The sequence below is a fragment of the Lygodium microphyllum genome, chromosome 10 (assembly GCF_053477565.2).
Source record: "Lygodium microphyllum isolate KBCC chromosome 10, Lygodium_microphyllum_v1.1.10, whole genome shotgun sequence".
Taxonomy (NCBI): Eukaryota; Viridiplantae; Streptophyta; class Polypodiopsida; order Schizaeales; family Lygodiaceae; genus Lygodium; species Lygodium microphyllum.
The window spans coordinates 13343381-13368955 of NC_141144.1; the positions used below are offsets into that span (position 1 = coordinate 13343381).

General features: G+C 41.9%; 1 protein-coding gene across 1 annotated transcript in view; it reads right to left on the reverse strand.

Annotated features, from left to right (window-relative positions):
- BIOF (biotin F) overlaps positions 1–25575 on the reverse strand; it is a 47767-nt gene that overhangs the window by 13810 nt on the left and 8382 nt on the right. The window contains exons 2-3 of the mRNA XM_087686040.1: positions 15167–15309; positions 14972–15079 (exon numbers count right to left, since the gene is read on the reverse strand). Coding sequence (XP_087542166.1) covers positions 14972–15079; positions 15167–15309 — 251 coding nt within the window. The remainder of the gene's footprint in view (positions 1–14971; positions 15080–15166; positions 15310–25575) is intronic.

A 25575-nucleotide genomic window follows, 5' to 3' on the forward strand; every position in this document is an offset into this window, starting at 1 on the left:
TGCTGTAAGTTCTGGAAAACTGAGATTTCTAGGTTGGTCCAGCTTGAGATATTGCTCTTTTGCTCTCTGACGAGTGACATTTATCATGGCAAATCAAGGAGGTGATGTATTTACATATGTATCCAAGGAGGATAGGTTGGATGGCAACAACTATTTCCTCTGGTCCTTTATGATGAAGAATGTGTTGATTGTAAATAGTTTTTGGGATTATGTCAGCACAGTGAAGAAGTTAGGCCCGGAGTTGTGGCTCCTGCTACTCCTCCTCCAAGAGGATGTGGACAACGGGCAACTCAGTCTATTCAGCCCGCTCCAACTTAGCCACTTCCCAAGAGATCAGCAACACAAAAGGCATGGGACACACGGGATGCATAGGCTTTGTCGCTCATTGCATTGGCAATTCAGAGGTCTATTATTCCTCACATTTGGTCTGCAGCTTCTTCACGAGAAGCATGGTTGACCTTAGAGTAGATTTTTGCTGGAAGGAATAAGACACGCATCTCTTTCTTGAAGAAAGAGCTTAAGACTGTGAAGATGGATAAGAGTGATTCGATGCAAGATCATCTAAATAAAATTCAAGACTTGCATGAGCAGCTTATAAATGTAGATGAGTATTACTCAAATGCGCAGTTGATATCTACTACCTTGATTTCATTGTGCTGCCCTCGTATTTGGCCTTTCATACAGCCTTGAACCTCACCATGAGGATTTTCCCACAACTACGTACTTTCCTTCAGTTGGTCAGTTTGCTCTTAGAGGAAGAGTAGACAAGAAAGAATAGTGGTGTGAATGTCATAGTCTCTGAGCAAGCTTTTATGGCAAGGCGGCAGAAGGACAAGGGCAGCCAAGCTAAAAATGCTCCGCATAGCTCTAGGACTTCAGGCACTTCACAGGGCAGCAAGAAACAGGGGGGGCACGCAAGCCAAGAAGGGCAAGTGTCAATATTTCAAGAAGCAAGGACACTACATCACTGAATGTAGAAAGCGCATAGCCAAGGAGGAGAAGTCGGAGATGTTTGTTTCTGATGCATCTTCTACTGATACTGGGTCCGTGTCCTTTGTTGTAGACGCTCTTCCTCAAAAGAAGTTGCAAAGGCAAATGTTACATCTAGTGTGGTCATTGACACTGAAGAGATACTTGTTGTAGCCTCATGTAATAATGCAGATATCATGGCAACAACAAGTGATATGCACATCACCAAAAAGGAGGTAATTGATGCCTTACTTTCACCTCATGATGGGCTGTCACAATCATGGACAGTGGACAGCGGTGCCTCTTTTCATGTTACCCCCTCTTTGGAGTCATTTTCTGAATACACTATAGGTTGTCTAAGCAAGGTTTACTTGGGTAATAACTATGATATAGAGGGTGTTGGCACCATTCGCTTGGCTCTTGAAAATGGCCAAGAGCTGATTTTGCAGGATGTCAAATTTGTACCTCGCATAAAGAAAAGTCTACTATCAGTTGGGCAGTTCGATACTAAAGAGTATTTTACTACCTTTGGTGGTGGATCTTGGAAGGTCCGTAAGGGCTCTATGCTAATTGTTAAAAGCAGCAAAAGGGGGACTTTATATTACTTGTATTGTAAAGCATTACCTGGCAAGTTCTTGGCTATGACTGAAGTCCATTCACAGATGGAGCTTTGGCACAAAAGACTTGGTCATATGAGCCAGAAAGGCCTTCAGGTTCTCTCCTCTTCAGGGAGATTTGATGTAAAAGGCTTTGGTCTCGAATTTTGTAATGATTGCTTATATGGAAAACAAGTGAAGTCTCCTAATTACTCTAGTGTCCTTAAGAAGTCTAATGCTCTTGACTTAGTACACTCTGATGTGTGCACTATGCTTGTTAATTCGTATGGGGATACACGCTACTTTGTTACTTTCATTGACGATTTCAATAGAAAGTCATGGGTGTATATACTTAAGAGCAAAAAGGAACTGTTGGATGCTTTTAAAAAATTTTATGCTTTTGTTACTACACAAAAAAGCTTAAGTTGACAGCCCCTTATAATCCTACATCAAATGGCGTGGCTGAAAGATTTAATCGCACACTTTGTGAGAGAGTCAGATGCATATTATCCACAGCTAATCTCCCGCATCAATTTTGGGAAGAGGCTCTTAAAGCTGCAGTTCATGTATGCAATCGTGCATTGGAAAATGGCATTCCTGAAGAGGTTTGGTCTAGCAAACTTGCTTCATATGACCATTTGCGTATCTTTGGTTGTGATGCCTTTGTACATGTACCTGTAGAACAAAGGACCAAACTAGACATGAAATCCATCAAGGGCATCTTCATGGGATATGGAGATGAGGGAGAGATGGGTTATAGAGTTTGTCTTCCTCAGGGTAGGAAGATAGTACGCAGCCGAGACATAGTATTTCATGAGGTAAAGTTGCTGAAAAATGTTACACATGGTGATCTTGACAAAAAGAAGGTCAAATTTCAACATGAACAGCTAGCCATTCAGCAGCCACCGTTAGCTGAAAGTTTTGTCCCTTTCGATGCTGAAAATGAGCAGCAACCTATTGTGCTACAGCCAGAAGATCATGGACAGCAAATAGATGCACAGCATGAAATAGGACGGCAAGAAGAACATGCTGAAAACAGGTTACAGCAGCAAGAAAATGCTGAAAATCAACCACCTAGTGATGGTGTGCACATTCCTCAGGATGTAGGCCCACTGCCTGATAATACAGATCATTGGGTAAGAAAGTCTACACGTGTCAGAAGGCAGCCACAAAGGTTTCAGCCATCTTTGGATTACATTCTGCTGACTGATGAGGGTGAGCCTCTGACAGTTGAAGAGGCACAGTCATGTGAAAACAAGAGAAAGTGGGAGCTTGCTATGCAAGAAGTGATGAAGTCTCTATATGCAAATAACACATGGGAGCTTGTACCTTTGCCCAAGGATAGGAAAGCTATTCCGAATAATGTATTGATGGGAAGCCCAAGTACAAGGCACAGTTGATTGCTAAGGGCTATACACAGAAGGATGGCATAGACTTCCAAGAGGTTTTTTCACAAGTGGTGAAGATGACTACACACTGTGTTTTGTTTGCTCTCACTGCATCCTTGGATTTAGAGTTGGATCAGATGGATGTGAAGACTGTTTTTTTTCATGGTGACTTGGATGAAGAGCTGTACACGAAGCAGCCAGAAGCATTTGCTATTCCAAGAAAGGAGCATTTGGTTTGTAAGTTGAAACGCAGCTTATATGGGTTGAAACAAGCTCCTAGACAATGGTACAAAAAATTTGATATCTTTATGCTCAGCCATGCATTTAAACGTAGTCATGCAAATCACTGCTTGCTTATACACTAAAAAGCCTGATGATGGAAGCCTTACTATGCTGGTTTTATATGTGGATGACATGTTGATTGCAAGACAGCATAAGAGTAGTTTGAATATGTTAGATAACGTCTGTCTTCATCGCCTATGATAATGTCAGAGATTCAGTTAAGTGCCCCCTCCGCTCCACCGTCCCAACAGCACGAGAGAGATCATTTCATTCACCACCCAACCTCGCCTAGAAGATTGCTGGCTCCTCTTTCTAATTCGACTGTCAGTCGTCCACTTCAGGTGAGTCCTACTATTCTTAGACTCACTTACTCTCTAAGCTCCCCTTGACCCCGTTCGGGTGCCCAAGGCCCCCCGGACAGTCATCCCTCGCGCCTGTCTCCCATAAGTTACATTTATTAATATAACATTTCCTTCCCCTTAAGAATTGGTTTCTTCCTCGAAAACAATACTTGGAAGGTCCAACTGTAAATTGGAAAACATTTTCCTTAAAGTACTTGCTCACTCCCATGTTGAGCTTTCTTTTGAACAATCTTTTCATTTGACCAAATATTCTTGATAAATAGTATTCCTTGTTCGTCTGTTACGAACATTTAATATTCTTTCTTGTTCATGTGGATTAGATTGGTCATCTAATAGCTCCTCAATGTTACCATTTAAGATTAGATTATCCAAATCACCCAGCTTCTTCCTTAGCTTACATAAAAAACTGGATGTGTTTTACTACCAGCAGGTAGTTGGAGCTTGTAAGCTTGTTCTCCCACCCTTTTAAGTATTGTGAAAGGACCACAATACCTGGGTGAAAGCTTTGGACATCGTCCCATTTCCATGGTTTTAGTTTGTTCAGGCACCTTAAGATAAACCAATTCTCCTTCTTCAAAGAAGATGTCTCTTCGATGAGGATCTGCATAAGCTCTAGCTCGATTTTGAGCTTTTTTAATTTTTTCTTGAGCAAATTTTAACATACTATTCATATCCTCCAAAAAGTCATTGGCTGCCTGAACCTTTTCCTTATGCAATCCCACTGCATGAGGAGCTCTGGGGGGCTGAAACCCATACATTAGCATAAATGGACTATATCCAGTGGAAGAGTGCTTGGCACTATTATATGCAAACTTTGCTATCGGTAGATACTCTTCCCAATTAGTTTGCCTTTTACTTACATATGCCCTGAGCATATCTTTAAGGATTTGGTTAACCCTTTCAGTTTGCCCCCGGGTGGTCCGCCGTACTCATGCTAAGTTTAGCATCCAACTTCCTAAATACAGCACGCCAAAATTAACTATCAAATTTTCTATCCCGATCAGAAACTATATTTGCCAGAAGGCCATACAATCGGTTTATGTTCTCTACGAACAATCTAGCCAATTCTGGTGTTTTAACATCAGTTGAAGTTGGAATAAACCTAGCCATTTTGGTTAACCTATCCACAATCACCCACACAGAGTCGTGCCCCCTCTCTGTTATGGGTAACGCAACAATAAAGTCCATGGAGATACTCTCCCATTTTCCCGAAGGAATCTCTAATGGGTGGAGAAGTCCTCCCATTTTCAATCTTTCATCTTTATAGAGTAAATAACCATTATCAATGGTAAAATTCTTCCACTTGAATCTCATTTGAGCAACCCTTGATGCTCCATTTCCTTGATGAACATCCTCAGACATTCCTTCCTCTGTGGAGGCTCTTCCATTTGGATCCCCATTATTTATTGCTTTCCATATGTTGGAATATGCCGGATCAACCTGGCATTTTCCTTTCAAAGATTCAAGTAAATCGGAAGTGAACTGAGTAAAACTCAATTCATTTATGATGGGCATTCTGCTGAGTGCATCACCCACTATATTGTACTTCCCCTTTCTATACCTTATTTCGTAGTCGAACTCTTGAAGGAGTTCGGCCCATCTGGCTTTATGCCCTTGTAGATCCGGTTGGTCATTAAGCCACTTAATGCTTTCATGATCCGACAAGATCAAAAGTTTGGCACCATACAGATAGTGCCTCCATTTCTTCATTGCATGTACTATTGCATACAACTCCCTCTCATAAACAGAATAATTCTGTTTTGCACGGTCTAATTTCTTGCTTTCAAAAGCAACTAGTCGACCTTCTTGAAATAAAACCGCACCTATCGCCTTATCACTGGCATCGGCTTCAACCACAAATGGTTTATTGGGATCCACAATTAATAGTACTGGAGCTATAGCAATAGCTACCTTAAGTTTTTGAAAACTTTCATTTTGGTCTGTTTCCCAATTAAAGCTCTTCCCTTTCCCTTTAAGTTGGTCTGTCATTGAAACAGCTATTTTGGCATAATCTCGAATGAATCTACGATAAAATCCAAATAAACCTAGAAAGATCTGCAGCTCTTCCAAGTTTCTTGGAGATGGCCATTCAATAATTGCCCTTACTTTTTCTAGATCCATCTTGATTCCCTCTTTCCAGATAATATGCCCATGCAATGCCTAACCTTGGACAAGGCTCAAACCATGGACAGCAAGCTGAAAATGTTGCTGTTGGGCAAGATGCACGGCCTTCAGAGCATAAGGAGACTGACGACCAGCAAAGTGAAGAGGAATTTAATGACCAGTTCAAGAATCGGATGAGGACAGCAGCAAATCTCTTTGCTGAATTGGCAAAGGATCCTCAATTTACCCGATTTTTGAATGCTCCAAAGAAGGACAGCAAAGGCAAGAAGAAGAAGATGTCCTCTACACCTTCAAGACAGCAAGATGCACTAAAGAGAATGTCAAACCCTTCATTTGAAGCTCCCAAAGATGCTAATGAAATAAAACAGTTGGTACCTACGGGGCAAGGAATGCAAATGCAAGGCCATCATGGAAGTGCCAATCCAATGGATCTTGGACAGCCAGGCGTGCATGCTACGATGGGGCAGCCAGGATATTTTGATGGAAGCACGATTTTTCATGCTATGGTTGGACAAGGAGCGCATATGGGAATGTATGGCACAAATCCCTATGGTATGCAGCAACCAATGCATGGAGTGCAAGGCCCAATGTATTCGGATATGGCTCGAAATATGCAAAACCCTATGTATGGCAGCATTGGCTTGATGCCTGGGGCACAAAGTAGCATGTTTGGTACTGCATTTGCACCCCCGAATGCTTATGGGGCTCAAGGAATGAATGTTGGTCATGCAAATGCTCCGTTTCACATTGGTTTTGATGTGAATTCAGCAAATGCACCCTTTTTGCAGCACCCAGTGTATGACAACTTGACACTCAAAGGGGCAGCAAAAGACTATGATGAGGGTGGAAAAGAAGTGAAGTTTGAGTCCTTCAGTGGTGTACAAGATAGGCTGAAAGCTTTGACTTTCATTCAGCAGTTTGATGCAGCCTATTCAGGAGGGAACTTCACGGAGTCCTCAAAGATTCAAAAGGCAGCCACTTTCTTGAAAGGAAATGCATTACAGTAGTGGTCCACTCTTTTGATGCAAGGTAAAGCACTGTCAACGTGGGTACAATTCAAGCAAATGTTTGTATCGAATTGGTTGACAAGTACCTTTGAGGTGGACATCATGGCAGCTTGGAATAAGTTGGATGCTAAGAAATGTAAGAATTTGGAGCAATATAATAAGAAGTTTTGGGATGCATTGCTGCCTATTACTTCTTATTGCCCCGTACCCCTTCATGAGCAAGTGTTGTGGGCTACCCAAAGGAATTAGGGATTTTTATATTAAATCCACCGTGTCTAGCATGTCTCCGCTTATAGAGATTGCTGCTACAGCTGATACTTTGCTGCGTGGAAAGGATTCGGGCTTCCTAGAGAGTGGGGAGAAGCCGAATAAAAATATGTTTAAGACTGAGAAAAGGGGCAGATCTGAATATCAGCTTGAAAAGAGGCCAAAACAACAAAGAAAGGGCTCGAAAACATTGGCAGAATGTAGGGAATTGATGGCTACAAATAAATGTTTTATTTGTGAACAGGAGGGTCACATTGAAGGGACCTGTCCCAATAGGAAGCAAGCTAGAAAATCAAAAAATCAGGGAGATTCTAAAGGAAAGAAGCCTAAAACATCAATGGGATTGGTGCCCAATGTTGTTAGTGATCAGCCTAATGATGATGTATTGAGTTGTGTAGAGCATGGGGCAAAATTAGGGATCAAAATGCATTGATTTTCTTTGATAATGGTGCATGAGCCAACTTCATCTCTGTTGACATGGCTGCCCGTCTAGGCATCAAAGAGGATGAGATGGGACCCATGGAAGAAGTTGGAATGGCATGTAAAGGCCATGCAGAGCCTGTCACACCACTCATTGGAAAGCTTTGGTTGCACATACAAGGATATGTGGACAGTGAAGAGTTCTTCATTGCTCCACTTGAGGGTTGTGATGTATTGCTTGGTATGCCGTGGTATCACCGTATGCATGCAATGATTGATTCTCATGCAAAAAATATCACTATTTAACATAAGGGAAATGCACTCACACTTAATGTAAAGTTGAAAGGTGAATCTGTCCCTGTTGTATCTACAGCTGCCATTTCTAAAGTAATGAAAAATCATCTTTCAGCATACTTGGTTTTTACCAAGGATAAAGATGATAGTGAGAATATTGGGAACATATCTAACTTAGAGAAGGATCGCATGTCATTTCTGAAAATGTATGCTGATTGCTTCTCTCAGTCACTTCCAGGGCAGCTACCGCCTGAAAGGCCAGAAGATCATGGCATAGATCTTATCCCTAGAAGCAGCCCACCTAATAAGCCACCCTACAGAGTCAGTGCAGCCCAACAAGAGGAGATTATGACTCGGGTAAATGAGTTGTTAGAAAAAGGGTTGATTCAGCCCAGCTCATCTCCTTTTTGTTCTCCAATGCTTTTGGTGCAGAAAAAGGATGGTTCATGGCATATGTGCATTGATTGTCGTGCTTTGAACAAGATCACAATAAAAAATCGCTTTCCGATTCCTCGGATTGATGATGTTATGGATAGATTGCAAGGGGCAACCATGTTTAGCCGTATAGATTTGAAAAGTGGGTATCATCAAATACGCATTAGACTAGAAGATGTGCCTAAGACAACTTTTAGGACATCTTTTGGATTGTATGAGTTTCTTGTTATGCCTTTTGGACTTACAAATGCTCCTACCACTTTTAATCGGATGATGGATCATATCGTCAGGCCACATAGAGGATTTGTGGACACTTTCTTTGATGACATGATTGTCTACTCAAAGAACGAGACAGAGCATAGAAAACACTTGGATATGCTGTTCAATGAACTGCATGACCATAGGCTAGTTATCAATGACAAGAAAAGCGAATTCTTCTTGCATGAAATCCACTTTTTGGGGCATATTGTATCGGCTGATGGTATTCACATGGACCCTGCAAAGATTGAAGCAATACGATCGTGGCCACCTTTGAGGAATGTGCATGAGATCCGCAGCTTCTTGGGTTTATTTTCTTACTTCAGGAAGTATGTACGCGGGTTTGCTGAAATTGCATCTCCATTGCATACCTTGCAGAAGAAGGATGTGCCATTTAGATAGACAGCAGTGGAAATTTCAGCATTTCAAAAGTTGAAGGAAAAGATAACTTTAGTTCCTGTGCTTGTGTTGCCCAATCTGAGGAAGTCATTCATAGTTCAATGTGATACATGTGGTAACAACATTGGGGCTATTCTTATGTAGAACGGCCGAGTTGTGGCTTATGAGAGCCGATTTCTCCACGGTGCAGAAAAGAATTTATAGGTCTATGAGAAAAGCTCTTGGTTGTAATTCATGCACTGCCTATGTGGAAACATTATTTGTTGGGGGACTGATTTTACAGTGCAGACAAACCATCAAACTTTGAGGTACTTTCTCAAACGGACAAAGTTGTCAGAGAAGCATATGAGATGGGCAAATTTTCTCTCTATGTTTCATTTTTAGATTGTACATACTGATGGTAAAAAGAATGTTGTGGCTGATGCACTGTCACGTAAGCCACAAATTTCAGCTGTCAACATGGTTTATCACACTAAGTTGGATGCCATGAAAGAGCAATATGTTGCTGATTCGGACAAGAGATGGATTTCTAATGATGCATGGACGACTATGTGTCACAAAGCAGTTAAGGCCTAGAGTTATCACTAAAAGTCATGTTCCTCCGTATACACGACACAGAGATATTGATGCCACGGTCAAGGCAATGAAGCATTTCTTTTATTGGCCAACTTTGAGGCATGATGTAGAACAGTTTGTTAAGACATGCATCATATACCAGAAGGTAAAGCACAATAGGCAAAAGTTGCTGGGTTTATTGCAACCCTTGCCTATTCCAGATCGGCCTCGGCAAAGCATTGCAATGGACTTTATTTTTAAGCTTCCTAAGACACCTACAGGGAATGATGGGATCTGGACTATCATTTGCAGGTTTACCAAACAAGCCCATTTTATTCCAGTGAGGAAGAAAATAAAGGCTGATCATAAGGCACGATTGTTTTTGCAACACATCTTTAAATATCATGGTATACCAGAGTTGATCATTAGTGATCGAGACCACCGGATGACCAGTTTATTTTGGAAGGGCTTGTTTGAGAATATGGGTACCACGCTGAAATTCTCATCATCCTTTCATCCGCAAACAGATGGTCAGTCTGAGGAAGCAAATTCCACAGTATTGGATCTTTTAAGGTGCTATGTTTCAGACCACAAGACACAGTGGGAGCAGTATTTGCCCTTGGTTGAGTTTGCTTACAACAACACAGTGCATAGTTCTACAGGAAAAGCTCCATTTGAGGTGGTTGAGGGTGGCAAGAAGATACCACCTATTCTGTAAACTAAGGATAAGATCTTTGAGGCTGATCGTTATGTGGAAAACTTGGATGTAGCCTATGCAAAGATAAAATATGCACTTCAGAGATCGCAAGAAAAGCAAAAGAGGGCAGTTGATCGACATAGACGTGCTTTGCAGTTTCCCGAGGATGATTATGTATTGCTGCATTTTGAAAAGGCAAGGCTGAAAAAGATAAAAGGAAGAGAAAGATTGTATCCGAAGTTGAGTATGAGATACTATGGGCCCTTCTAGGTATTGGAGAAGATCAACAATGTAGCATATCAGCTGAAATTACCTCCACATTGGCAGATACATAATGCCTTTCACGTCAGTTTGTTGAGGCCTTTTCATGGTGATGCGCCAGAGGATATGTCTGCTGAAATTCAGCCTGAGGTTGAGGAGCTAGATGAGATTTTGGTATATGAGCAGATTTTGGCACATAAGGAAAGAAAGGTCAAAGGTAAAATTTCCAGGAGATACTTGGTGAAATTTCAGAATTATTCACCAATGGATGCCAAATGGATGGAAGAGAATGACTTGAAAGACCATCCTCAGTTGTTGCAGCTTTACCTAGATGCCTTTCAGTTAGAGCTGACTGTAGTTCACGCTCCGGCAGGTTCAGTAAAGCAAGGGTCCGAAGTATTGCCTCATGCTCAAGGGGGAGGTAGCACTTCCCCTCCTCCAGTTATGGACAACTCTCATATGTAGTGTATCTCGGATGTATTCAGCGTGGATCCAAGGTATTGCGCAGGCAGTATGTTTGCCATGAGATCACTACTTAGTGTACTAGTCACTATGAGATGTATGCACATGAGTATGAGTTTGACCCGTGCACTGGAACTATACTTTTGCATTAACTTATGATCAATTTAGCATGAATTTTGCCTCAATTTTGAGACCAAATTTCTGACCAGTTTCAACTCACTTTTTTATCAGCTTGAGAACCATTTATGGTCACTTTTTGCATCAGTTTTTTGGATCAGTTATGTATCAACTTTCGCACAAATTGCTAGTCAGTTTTTGCAATGAGTTTGTGATCAATTTGGAGTCACATTTGCAATAGTTTGTGATCACTTCTTAGATCAGCAAGTGATTAGTTTATGATAAGATTATGCTCAATTTTCAATGGTTTACATCTAGTTCCATGGACAACAGCATATGTTATGATGCCATTGATGTTTTAGCCATGGTTTATGCTTGGTTATGCTATGCTATGGTTTGGTTTTGCCAAATGAGTTAAGCTCATGAGAAATAGACATGTCACTTGATAATCTAGCAATGTTTTTGAGATTCTTTGTGAGTCTTATGTTATGTTATGTTGACTGGTAATTTTCAGCATATGTTGGGCATATGGAATGGTTGAACAACAGTGCGCAATGTTATGTTGACTATGATGCCCTATGGAAATTCCAAGTGGTACTTTGCTTTTGATGCATTTGGCAATGCAATCGAGGACGATTGCAAGGATTTCAAGGGGAAGGGTTGTCATGAGAACATGTGTTTTTGAAACCTTACTTAACATGTGGATTAATTTTTAATCACATGATTAAGTAAATGATGCACATGTGAGGTGCAACTGGGGTTAAAGTAAATTTACGAGCCCGGGACCCGAAGAAATCGCAAGATATCAAAGGCAAAAGTTGCTATAAGTTATGCCGCACGGGAACTTGGTGCTATCTAGTGTCAGTTGTTGGCCTAGGTCATCCATTTGGCCATAAGTGTCAGTTGGTGACACTAGACAAGTGGTGTTTAATGGTACCTAACGCCCATTTGATGGTCAAAGATGACGCAGAGACACTCCGGAATGGAAGTTGCCTAGCCAATTTAATTATTGGCCAATAAGATTATTTTTCACGGCACCGGAATAATTATTAGATTAATTTTAAGTATTTTAAGGCTGAAAATTCATATTTAATTATGAAAAATGCTAGAAAAAACATTTGAAAAGGCTGCCACTTGTGAAAATTGCCCATGCAAGACTGAAAACGTCTTTAGAGGCTGGAGAGAGGCGTTTCTATAAATTCAGCCCGCAAAGAGAGAGAGAGGAGAGGCTGCTAGTCTGATTTGCAACCACTGGAGGACCTTCTGAGGCAGCCAGGGGCAAAAGAAGACCAATCAACAGCAGGAGACAACATCTACAAGTTGTTGAGGCAGAGTAGTAATAGTAAAAGACCGATTTTCTTCAGTTCTTTGCATCTACATGCTATTGTGGCAAGGCACTAGCTGCATTTGACTGATTTTCAGTCATTCTTCGCGACAAAACTCTGAATTTTCTCTCTCTACAACTTTCCCTCTCATCTCCCAACCATTTCACAGCCTTGCTCCGAACATCTCAGTATTTGGACCCTTGGAGGCTAAGAAATTGCAAATTTATCTCTTGTAGACCTTAATTTACAGCAAAAAATAGGGTTTAGCAGCACCCTTGGGAAACGTGCCAAAAATTGGAAGCTCCAAGACTTAGATTCAACAAGATTGAAGGTGAATTTCAGCTAAATTCAGGTGGAGGACTAGCCAACCATTGAATTTGGGGCATTTCCATTGTCTATGAAGTGGGTGAAGGCCAATTGAGTGCCCGAAATCGAGGGGAAAAATAGATTGAAGACTTGCTAGTCGCTTTGGACAGCGAGGGGAGTTGAAATACCAAGAGGGATTGGGAGAATCCCGTTGTAAGTCAACTTTTTCTTCAATAAAGCTAAAGAAATACCGTAAGGGGCGCCAATTTTGGGGCCAATCGGATGTGCATTGTCCAAGATCAATAGATCAATTTGTATTTTCAGATTTGCATTTATTGTTTGCTGCTGTAATTAAGTTGTAATCAGGGATTTACCACCCTATCCGAGGAAGGCTGGTTTCAGTGGAACTATGTGCAGGCTGCATAGAGAGAGGTTGTGTGCAACCTATGCAATGAGGGTGCAGCAAGAAATAGGCTAACATGGCTAGAGCAACGGCGTTGTAGGCAACAATGGCGTGAGGGACTCCACACATTGGCACTGGCAATGAAACCAATGCAATAATGGCTCTGATACCACTATTGGATCAAATGGACAACCCAATAGACAAGAAGTGGAGTAGAGTGAGAGTGAGAGTAGACACACAAAGAAGCATGCAAGAGAACCTTCACTAAAATGAATCACAAGAATAAGAGTACAAGGTACAATCCATAGGTTATATAGACCTACATACTGAAGTGTGTTCACACGAGGGGAAAACCCCTCCCACACAAGAGGGTAAAAAGTGCACGTGGATAGGGTGCATTCACACCAAAAATGACTCCGAGAAAAATGCAAGGTGTATTTAACAACCATAACTCAAACACAAAGAACTCAAACAACACTAACACAGAAACTCAAAACATAATACAGAAGATAGCTGAATGAATGTCTACAGAGTGCTGTCCAACAGCTAGTGGTTCTCGTGGGAGTGGGCTGAGGAAGGAGTCGAAGTGTGAGGTCCACCGGAGACGGCGGGTCCCTAGTACAATGACGAGGAGTTGGAACTGAAATCTGATGCAGAAGTGGCCAGGCAGCAAAATGCTTCCCGTAGGATTCAAGTCAGAGTAGTAGATGACCTCCAGGAGCAGCAAAACAGCAGCCACAGACCTGAGCTGAACCAAAAAAGCAGCTGTCCAGCAGTGACACTGATCAGGGTGGCAGCTTGGAAGGGCAGAATGGGTGCTGTAAGAGCCACAGAGACTGTCTGGATGATGCAAAGCGTAACCAGTTGCCAGGTGCCTACTGTAAACAGTAAAATGCAGAGGCGGACAGGTCCTGAGCTGGGATCAAAACACAGCATGTAAGAGCTGCCCGGCTGAAGGGTGGCAGCTGGAGATGAGCATGGTAGCAAGCTGAGGTGAGGATGACAGCAACTAGGGCAAAACGCAGCCTACCAAGATGAAGGCAACAGCCCAAGATGGCCACTATAGGTGCCAGCTAAGGAACACCACAGCATGTCATTCACGCCTCGAATGGCCAGTCTAATTTACTAGATCATCATAGTTAACTCCATTTCAATCATTCTCTTTCTTGTTTAAACACTTGTTTTTGTATATCTAATCAGCATTAAGCTCATTTGCGAAATTCTTTACTTCTGCTTCCATTTCTAATAGTCCTAGCACATAGGTAAACACTCTAGACTATGATACTATGTTTGAAATGAGAGGATGGTGTGTCATATCTTTCTTTCAAAGTAGGTCATCCCCTCCACTTTGTTTGCACCATTGTTCACATAATTATATTAGAAACAAGTTGGTAGTATGCAATACCTCTCCTTCTTAGAGGGGAACCCCTTTCACTGGAAACTTTCTTACATTACTAGGATTTCAAACCCAATCTCATACTAGGACATACCGTATAAGTTTCCCTAGAAGGGTGGATTGCATTTCCAAGAACGCCCTCCCTCCCCCCGAAGCCATCCACATTCACAACCTATGCCCTACTACCATGTTAGCCATGAGAGGATAGAAGCTCTACCTTTCATTCTCAAGAGGTCACCCATGTCACTATGCACATAAATAAAATAGCGCCTGACCATGCTTGTCAGTCATGAATAACCAAACAAAGGAACCTCACATCAAAGATTTTATCGAGGCAATCATTCAATGCAAAACACTGACCTATGTAATCATTTTACTATTCCATTCACTTGTTTTAATGCTGCAAGATGAACAATTGAACCCACTGGTGCAGAAAGTTACAAGTAATCCTTCAAATATCAGCTTGTGATTGTGGTAATTTGATCTAGCAATATGTAGAAATTATCCGCACAAATAATAAAATATAATATAAATGACTTTCCCATGTTGAAACTATCTATACAAATACATTAGATATAATATAAATGATCCTTAGTGAAGCCAGTCATGCTGAAGTTTCCAGGATGCTCAACCAAGCAAGGTAGATACCTCTGCCTTCTTTAGATCTGCAAGTGCTGATTCTAATGCACGATGAAAGTAAGTGTAACCACAAATCAGTGCTGACCCTCTTGGGCCCATCCCAAATTCGACAGCAGCCTGAATACAAAAGAATATCTTACTTATCTTAGTGTGAAAGCAACAGAAAGTGTTTTCCTCTAATATACATACAAGCAAAAAAACCACCTCAGAAGCAGCTTTCCGAACGCTAGGATGAGAAGACAGGCCCAAATAATCATTTCCGGAAAATAAAACCAGCTTGTGACTGAGTTGTGCATGCAATCCAGAAGCATACTCCAGTGCCAGATCTGAGTTGCTGACTTCCTCTCCTGTTGCACAGCACAAGAATATTGAGATCAAGCTTGTAGCAGTTACATAGCTTTACAACCAACCAAACAAGGTAACGCTCAACTCTCCAACCAATGCGCCATACAACCCCCAATCTCAAACACACCAGCAACCAACAGGCATGGCTGGAACCCCTGCCCTCCAAAATAGACCCACTTCTAGTAGGACCGCTTAATGAGAGGAAGCCCCCCCCCCCCCCCGGGGAAAAAAGGGCACAAAAATATTTCTATTTATCTAATTGCTGGGCTTAAAAATCCCTGAAAGAGTGCAAAAAATATATCAAAGAAAGGGGAGTATAGCATGAGCGGGACATGTGCTTTCTACTTCCTTTGAACTTTCTTGTGAGGGAAAGCTCTGCTGCTGCATCAGGTTATGCTACCTGGGTGCATGCAGGCAAAGAGATGTATCAGTCAGGACTCAGTTGAGGGCAGAGCCAGGCCCAAGGTTTCAGAGTTGGGCAGCAATGGGACCATGGATTTAAATTTTAAATTCACATTTAGACCATGTTAAAGTCAAGCCCATTGATGCTTAAGAGGTTGCCCAGGATATGCCAACTGACATGCAGAAAATTTGTCACTCTCAAAGGCAGGCTCACCTTTCTACTCCCAAGAGGATGCACACTGCATAAGGTGGCATTGGAGCTTCCAATTGAGTCCTTGTGTTCCACGTATTATGATATAGCTCCTACTGGATTGTTTTCCTTTTATGGGGAGGGTTCCAACAGAGGAAGAGTTTTCAAAGTGGTTCAATGCAACACTTCAAAACTCATTGCAGCTTGGTTCATTTCAAGTTATCAGCAAGGGGTTTGTTAAGGTACTTGTTGGAACTCACGTAGAGTGGGACTAGGCATTATCCTACTCTATGGGATTCAAGGGAAACATGGTTCAAACAAACACAAAGACAAAAGGAAGAGAGAGACAACAATAAAAGGAAGAAAGAAATATGCATTGACTAAAGATGAATGCTGAATACAACAGTGTGGAGTGATCAGTCCCTGCACCCAGCCCGAGGCCTCACTGAGGGCACCAGATCAGGCTGAGAATGATGATGGCAGCAGCACTGGAGAGGGAGGAGAATGCCGGAGACAAAGTGTGCTCCTGAAACCTGCAGAAGAGAATGATCAGCCAAGTGGAGAGGGGCAACTATAAATAGCTAGCGCCACAGTAGGCTGCTTCTTACTGCTCCACTAGATAGCACCCCATCCAAGGGAGAAAACAAAACCTGTAGTGGACAGTCTCGAATCCACATCACATGCCCAATCAAAGTCACTCCATCCAAAAAGAGTGGCCCCCTTTCCATATATGATCCCGTAGGATCGAGTCCCCTATAAATAGCATAGAACACACAAAGTAGCTCTCCAATGAGCCTGAGTAGGAGTTTTCATGCAAAAAGACAACAAATCCACCACAAAATAATGTCTAGCCAAGTGTGAATCAACCAAATCAAAGAGCCAACAAGGCACATGTAATGGGTAGCATTTGGAAGGGGATCACCTACTGCCAATAACTTGAACTCGAGATCCATGGGGCGAGAAATAGGCCAACACTCAACCACACTAAACTTTGAAAGTAACTCGAAGTTGTACTTATGCTGGGATATAAGATGTCCTGTGTCAACTATTAAATCTCCAAACCAAGGAAGAAGTGGAGAATCACAAGATCCATCATATCGAACTCCTGTCGCAAGATCTCCTAAGTCCGATCAACCTCCAGTGAGTCACTCCCTGTGATAATAAGGTCATCAACATACAAAATGACCAATACACACCTGTCACCCTCAACCTTGTAATAAAGGTTGGGGTCACGATCCGAACGATGGAAGCCACTCTATAAGAAGAAGCGATCAATCCTCTTGTACCAAGCTCGAGGAGCTTGCATTAGGCCGTAAAGGGCCTTCCGCAACCTGTAAAAATGGTCCTCCTTCCCCTGCACAAGAAAACTAGGAGGCTAGGAGACATAAATCTTCTTCTCCAAGACACCATTTAGAAAGACTGACTTCACATTCATTTGATAAATCATCTAGTGGTGATGAGCAACTAGAACCAAGATAGCTCGGATAATGGACATCCAAGCCGTAGGTACAAAGGTCTCAAAGTAAACCAAGCCTGCCCACTTAGAAAAGCCCTTGGCAACAAGCCTTGCCTTACGCTTGTCCAAGGATCCATCTACAAGATACTTAGTGTTATAGGCCCGTTTGACACCAATCACCTTCCGCTTTTTCACATGAGGAACCAGCTCCCAAACCTGGTGTCACTCGATAGAATCAAGCTCAATCTACATAGCATTGTGCCAAACGTCCTATGCAAGAGCCTCATCAACTATAGTAGGCTCATGGTCCTGAAGAGTCTGTGACATAAGGGTATAGTTCACACAGAGTGAACTATCCTATTGGGCCTGAAGCTTGGTTGATCTGCATGGGCCAAGAGGCATCTCAAGGAACTGAGTAATCCCTAAATCCTACATAAGCCCCTAATACCATTGAGGGATGGTGATAGGCTCAGTATATTGCGAAGGAAACCGAGAGGCCTTCGGCACTTGTAATGCACCTATCTGTGAAAGGGACTACCCCTCACTAGGGAAGATAAGTCCTCATCCAATGAACAAGGCTTCCCCCTCTGGCGGCTCAATCCGCCTAGAAGGAACCTAAGATGGGAAAGGGTAGAAACACTCAATGACAAGGTAGTAGAGGAAGGAGCCATCAAGAGCCAATAGCCCTTTGTGGTCATGCTGTAGCCCACAAAGATAAGCTTCTTCAACTTGGAATCAAGTTTGCTTGCTCTTTTCTTCTTGTCCGCATGGACTTATGCCCCACTCCAAAAGATGCGAAAATGGAATACAAAAGGCTTACTCCCAAAGAAAGCCTCAAAAAGAGTCGTCTCCTTCAATTGCAAAGTAGGGGACTTGTTGTAGATATGCACCACGGTAGCCATAACCTCACCCCAAAGGGAATGGGGGAGACACCTATGCTCCAACATTGATCGAGCCATTTTGAGCATAGTCCCATTGGCACACTCCACCACACCATTCTCAGATGGTGTGTTTAGATGGGGATACTCCACCTATGTCATGAGAACATGTATTTTTGAAACCTCACTTAACATATGGATTAATTTTTAATCACATGATTAAGTAAATGTTGCACATGTGAGGTGCAACTGAGTTTAGAGTAAATTTACAAGCCCAACACCCGAGAAAATCACAAGATGTCAAAGGCAAAAGTTGCTATAAGTTATGTTGCACAGGTACTTGGTGGTATCTAGTGTCAATTGTTGGCCTACTTCATTCATTTGGCCATAAGTGTCAGTTGGTGACACTAGAGATGTGACATTTAATGGTACCTAACGCCAATCTAATGGTCAAAGATCGCACAGAGAGACTCGAGAGTGAAAGATGCCTAATCAATTTAATTCTTGGCCAGTCAGATTATTTTTCTAAGCACTGAAATAATTATTAGATTAATTTTCAGTAATTAAAGGCTGAAAATTGATATTTAATGATGGATAATGTTGGAAAAATCATTTGGGAAGGCTGCCACTTGGCAAACTTGCCCATACAGGCTGGTAAAAGGTTGAAGAAGAGGAAAAACGAGATCATTCTTGATGTAGCAAAAGTGGGAGAGTTGTGAGCAGCCATGGCCAACCTATTTTCAGCCATTGCAGCTAGTCATGAGTGAGTTTTTTAGGAGACGATTGCAAATTCAGACCCTTCACAGCTGGGCAATTCCATCCAAGTACAAGGTGACTGATTTGGATGTCTCAACTATAGGCAACAGCATTTAGTGTTGTTGTGGCAAGGCAGCAGCTGCATTTGACTGATTTTCAGTCATTTTTCACGAAAAACTCTGAATTTTCTATCTCTACAGATTTCTCTCTCATCTCCTAGCCATTTCACAGCTTTGCTCCAAATATCTCAGCATTTGGACCTTTGGAGGCTGAGAAATTGCAAGTTTCTTTGCTGTAAACCCTAATTTACAATAGAAATTAGGGTTCAGCAGCAACCTCAAGAAGCATGCCAGAAATTGGAAGCTCCAAGCATAAATACTTAATCCCCTAACATCCTCAACAAAATGGTATTTTAAAATGCAAAAAGTGAACATTCATGAATGTTGCACGAGGTATACTTAGCCTTGCAAAGTTAAGTAATTACCCACCCTTCTCATCATATACCTATAAAAACCTCCCATAATTTTCCATCAAGCCCTTACATCTCCATCTTTGTTGACCTTGGCAATCTTCAAATGGCCTCCTTCCAAGCCTCCGCCACTTATCCTCTTACTCCTTCATCTTCATCTATTGCTACGCATGGCTATATTCACCCACGTGAATTATCTCCTCTTGCCCAACCAATTATCTCTATTTCCTCTAGGATTTTTTAGGGTTGAAGGTGAATTTCAGCTAATTCAAGTGGAGGACTAGCTAGCCATTGAATTTGGGGCATTTCCATCGTCTATGAAGTGGATGAAGGCCAATTAAGTGCCCAAATCAAGGGGCAAATCAGATTGAAGACTTGCTGGTCACTTTGGACAACAAGGGGAGTTTGGATTGCGAAGGGGATCGGGAGAATCCCATTGTAAATCAACTTCTTCTTCAATAAACCTAAAGAAATACCGAAAGAAGCGCCAATTTTGGGACCAATCAGGTGTGCATTGTCCAAGATCAGTAGATAAAATTGTATTTTCAGATTTGCATTTATTGTTTGCTGTTGTAATTAAGTTATAATTAGGGATTTACTACCCATCCATGGAAGGAAGGCTGGTTTCATGGTTCCATTACCGGGATACCATCAAATCCTGTGAATTGGTGGGCCCGTGGTACTTGATTGCAACTTGGGACTATTGCATTATTGCTGAAATTGTTCTCAGCAGTGGATTACAGCAAGCATGTCTTCACATGGTGATACGGGACCAAGTGGAGAGGATGCATCACTCCTTGGTCAATCACATGGTGAAGGGAGAAATGCAATGACTGATGCTGGACATGGTTCTCAGCATGGACAGCATGCTGAAAATGTGGAAAATGACCCAAATGTTGGCACTTCAATGCATAAAGAGGCTGATGACCAACAAGGGGCTGAAGAATTTGATGATAGCTTCAAGGATCGAATGCGTACAGCAGCAAATCTTTTTGCTGAATTGGCAAAGGATCCCTAGTTTACTCGATTCTTGAATGCCCCAAAGGACAGCAAAGGCAAAGAGAAGAAGACGCCTTCTACACCTTCGGGACAGCCACAAGAACTGAAGGAAATGCCTAAGCCTTCTTTAGAATAGCCCCAGCATAGGCATGATACTTGGGGCACAAAGCGGGCCATATGGATATGTATCAGCACCCCCACGGACTATTGGAGCACAAGGATTTGGTGCATGTATGGTACAAATCCCTATGGTATACATCAACCAATGCATGGCTCAACACCCAATGTATCTGGGTAACGCAAGTGGAATGCCTAATCCCATGTATGGCAGCATAGGCATGATGCATGGGGCACAAAGCGGGCCATATGGATATGTATCAACACCCCCAGGGACTGTTGGAGCACAAGGATTTGGTGCTGATCGTGTAGGTGCTTCAAATAGTACTGATTTTTATGCAAATACAGCCAATGCACCCTTTTTGCAGCAACCCATTTACGATAACTTGACTCCCATAGGTCCACCGAAGGACTATGATGAAGGTGGAAAAAGCGTGAAGTTTGAGCCTTTCAGTGATACACAAGATAGACTGAAAGCACTAGTTTTTATTCAGCAGTTTGATGCAGCCTATTCTGGAAGCAACTTCACAAAGGCATCTAAGATACACAAGGCAGCCACATTTTTGAAGGGAAATGCATGGCAGTGGTGGTCTACACTTCTTATTCAAGGGAAGTCACCTACCACTTGGATCCAGTTCAAGCAAATGTTTGCTTCAAATTGGTTGACAAGTACCTTTGAAGTAGACATTATGACAGCTTGGAATCAGTTGAATTCCAAAGACTGCAAGAACTTGGATCAATTAATAAGAAGTTTCGAGATGCATTGCTGCCAGATACTTCTTATCACGCAATACCCCTCCATGAGCAAGTGGAGAAGTATATTTGTGGTTTACCAAAGGGTATTCGGGATTTTTGCATTCAATCCACTGTTTCCAACATGTCTCGGCTTATAGAAACTGCTACTACAGCCAACACATTGCTGCATGGAAAGGATGCACGATTCCATGATGATGATGCCAAGTCACATGTCAAAGAGGCAAAGGCTGACAAAAAGGATAAATTTGAAAATAGGGCTGGAAAGAGGAACAGATCGCAGAGAAAGAGTGAAAAAAGTGATAAGGAGCTGATGGCTGCAAATAAATGCTATATTTGTGAACAGGAAGGGCATATGGCACGCAGCTGTCTTAATAAACAGCAAGCTGAAAAGGAGGATAATAAGGGAAAGAAAGGCAAAACCACTGCTGATTTAGTGCTTCATGTAGTGGCAGATCAGCCTAATCAAGATAGTACTCATCTTTGCAAGAAATGGGGCAAAAACAGAGATCACCATGCATTGATTTTTCCTGATCTTCATCTCTCTCGATATAGCAGCCTGTTTAGGCATCAGAGAGGATGAGATGGGGCCTATGGGTGAGACTGGTATGGCATGCAAGGGACATGCAAAGCTAGTCACTCCTATCATTGGAAAGCTTCATTTGCACATTCAAAGTTATGTGGACAGCGAAGAGTTTTTTATTGCTCCATTGGAAGGATGTGATGTCTTGCTTGGTATGCCTTGGTGTCATCGTGTGCATATAGTGATTGATACTCATGATAAGATTGTGACCCTCTTCCATAAAGGCAAAGTTCATACTTTGGATGTAAAATTGAAAGGGAAATCTGTCCATGTTGTATCTGCTTCTGCTATTTCCAAAGTAATGAAAAACCATCGGCTGAAAAAGATGAAGGGCAAAGAGCGATTATATCCAACGTTGTCTATGAGATACTATGGGCCATTTTAAGTGTTGGAGAGGATCACTGATACATGCTATAGGCTGAAATTGCCTCCACACTGGCAGATACACAATGCCTTTCATGTGAGCTTGCTTAGACCTTTCATGGAGATATGCCAGAGGATGTATCTACAGAAATTCAGTCAGAGGTTGAAGAGCTCGATGAAATACTGTTACCAGAGCAGATTTTGGCACACAAAGAGAGGAAGATCAGGGGTAAGGGTTTCAAAAGATACTTGGTGAAGTTTCAAAATTATTCACCAATGGATGCCAAATGGATGGAGGAGAATGACTTCGCACACCATCCTCAATTGTTGCAGCTTTACCTTGATACTTTCCGATTAGAGCTGACTTAAGTTCGGGCTCAATCAAGTTCAACAGAGCAGAGATCCAGAGGATTATCTGATGCTTGTGAGAAAGCTAGCACCTCCGCTTCTCAATAATTGACAGCTCTAGAAGTAGTGGATCTAGAATGTATTCAGCATACATTTAGGGTACTATAGCTGAACAGTATGTTTGCCAGGAGATCACTATTCAGTGTACTAGTCACTATGTTTAGTATGCAGATCATTATGGTTTTCACTGCACCTCTGAAATTATACATTTGCATCTGTTATGCTAGGTGTGTAATCACTTATGCTTGGTATCGCATTGGTTATGCTTGGAGTAGCATCAGTTAATGATCATCAGGGATTGATTATCAAATGTTGGTTTTCAGCGTATGATCATTAATATTCAATGGTATCCAACTAGACAGCAACATGTCTTATGATGCCATTGATGTTTCAGCCATGGTTTATGCTTGGTTTTCACTATACTATGGTTTGATTTTGCCAGATGAGTTGAGCTCATGAGAAATGGACATGTCACATGATAATCTGGAAATGTTTTTGAGATTCTTTATGAGTCTTATCCTATGTTATGTTGGCTAGTAATTTTCAGCATATGTTGGGCATATGGAATGGTTGAACAACAGTGCGCAATGTTGTATTGACTATGATGCCCTATGGAAATTCCAGTGTAGTACTTTGCTTTTGATGCATTTGGCAGTGCAATCGAGGATAATTGCAAGGATTTCAAGGGGGAGGGCTATCATGAGGACATGTATTTTTTAAACCTCACTCAACATGTGGATTAATTTTTAATCACATGATTAAGTAAATGTCGCACATGTGAGGTGCAACTGGGATTAGAGTAAATTTACGAGCCCAAGACCCGAGAAAATCACAAGATGTCAAAGGCAAAAGTTGCTATAAGTTATGTTGCACAGGTACTTGGTAATATTCGGTGTCAATTGTTGGCCTAGGTCATTCATTTGGCCATAAGTGTGAGTTGGTAACACTAGAGATGTGGCATTTAATGGTACCTAACGCTGATCTAATGGTCAAAGATGGCACATCCAATTTAATTCTTAACCAGTTAGATTATTTTTCTGGGCATCAAAATAATTATTAGATTAATTTTCAGTAATTTGGGAAGGCTGTCACTTGGCAAACTTGCCCATATAGGCTGGTAAAAGGCTAAAGAAGAGGAAAAACGAGATCATTTTTAATGTAGCAAATGTGGGAAAGCTGTGTGCAACCATGGCCAGACTATTTTCAGCCATTGCAGCAGCCACGAGTGAGTTTTAAGGAGGCAATTGCAGATTCGAACCCTCCACAACTAGGTGATTGCATCTAGATACAAGATGATAGCTAATTTGGATGTCTCAGCTGTAGGCAACAACATTTAATGCTGTTGTGGCAGGGCAGCAGCTGCATTTGACTGATTTTTAGTCATTCTTCATAACAAAACTCTGAATTTTCTCTCTCTACAGCTTTCTCTCTCATCTCCCAGCCATTTCACAGCCTTGCTCCAAAGATCTCAGCATTTGGACCCTTGAAGGCTAAGAAATTGCAAATTTCTCTTCTATATTGGGGTTTAGCAACAGCTTTGGGAAACGTGCTAGAAATTGGAAGCTCCAAGACATGGAATTTTCAGGGCTAAAGGTGAATTTCAGCTAAATCCAGGTGGAGGAGCAGCCAGCCATTGAATTTGGGGCATTTCCATTGTCTATGAAGTGGATGAAGGCCAATTAAGTGCCCGTGAGAATCAAGGGGCAAATCAGATTGAAGACTTGTTGGTCACTTTGGACAGCAAAGGGAGTTTGGATTGCGAAGGGGATTGGGAGAATCCCATTGTAAATCAACTTCTTTTTCAATAAAGCTAAAGAAATACCGAAAGGGGCACCAATTTTGGGGCCAATCGAGTATGCATTGTCCAAGATCAATAGGTAAAATTGTATTTTCAGATTTGCATTTATTGTTTGTTGCTGTAATTAAGTTGAATCAAGGATTTAAAACCCATCCATGGAAGGAAGACTGGTTTCAACCTAAATATTGTGATCCCTGCAAAACTGAGAAAATAGGTTAGGACAAAAAACTCACCATCGTAGTCTACTTGAACACCGCAAACTATAAAAGAGGTTGCATCTCCACAAACACCTGTCACTCACACAAGTGGGAGTATGCCTCTCCCTTGTACTCCAAGAAGTAGGGCCACACGTAACAACTAAAGTCATCAGCAATCAACATGAGATACTTGGCCTTCCCAAGGGAGGTCGTGCCCATGGGTCTACAAAGATTGAACCAACTCAAGTAGTGTTGAAGCCCTCCTAATAGCAACCTGTGGATGAGGCTATCTATGCCACTTGCCCCTAAAGTAGTCGGGGCATAGAGTGCGAACACGAGGAAAGTCTGGGAGTCCCTCCACCGTCTTCTTTTGAGAAGCCCATCTAATAGCATGAAGATTTAATGCCCATAATGAGCATGCCAAAGCAATCCAAGCTCATGTGAAGACTGTGAAATAAGGGTTGAAAGTGTATAAAGTCCACCCTCCTGTGTACCTGTCTAAAGAGCAACTCTTGTAGATGCATCCTCCACGGTGACTACATAGCCCCAAACCTAACCTGCCAATAAATGTCAACCGCCTGCAGTAAATACAATTTGTCTGCATAGAAATATTGTACAAATATTGCGGTTGTATGGATGTTGACATGGAAGCAATCACCATGTGGCAGAAGCAACAAAATGACTGGAAAACCTAAGAAAAGCATGGGAAAAGCACACTAAATTGTCAACGCTCCTATGTCTCTGTCAAACTCTAACAAAATCTCACAACCAGGAGATGACAAATTGACAAACCCTAAAATAGGCAAGCTAACAGTTCTTCCTCAACCTACATGCTATTTTTGAGGTGGAGGTTCAAATAATCATTGAAACCCTTGGGAAGGTGCTTTATATGCCTCCTT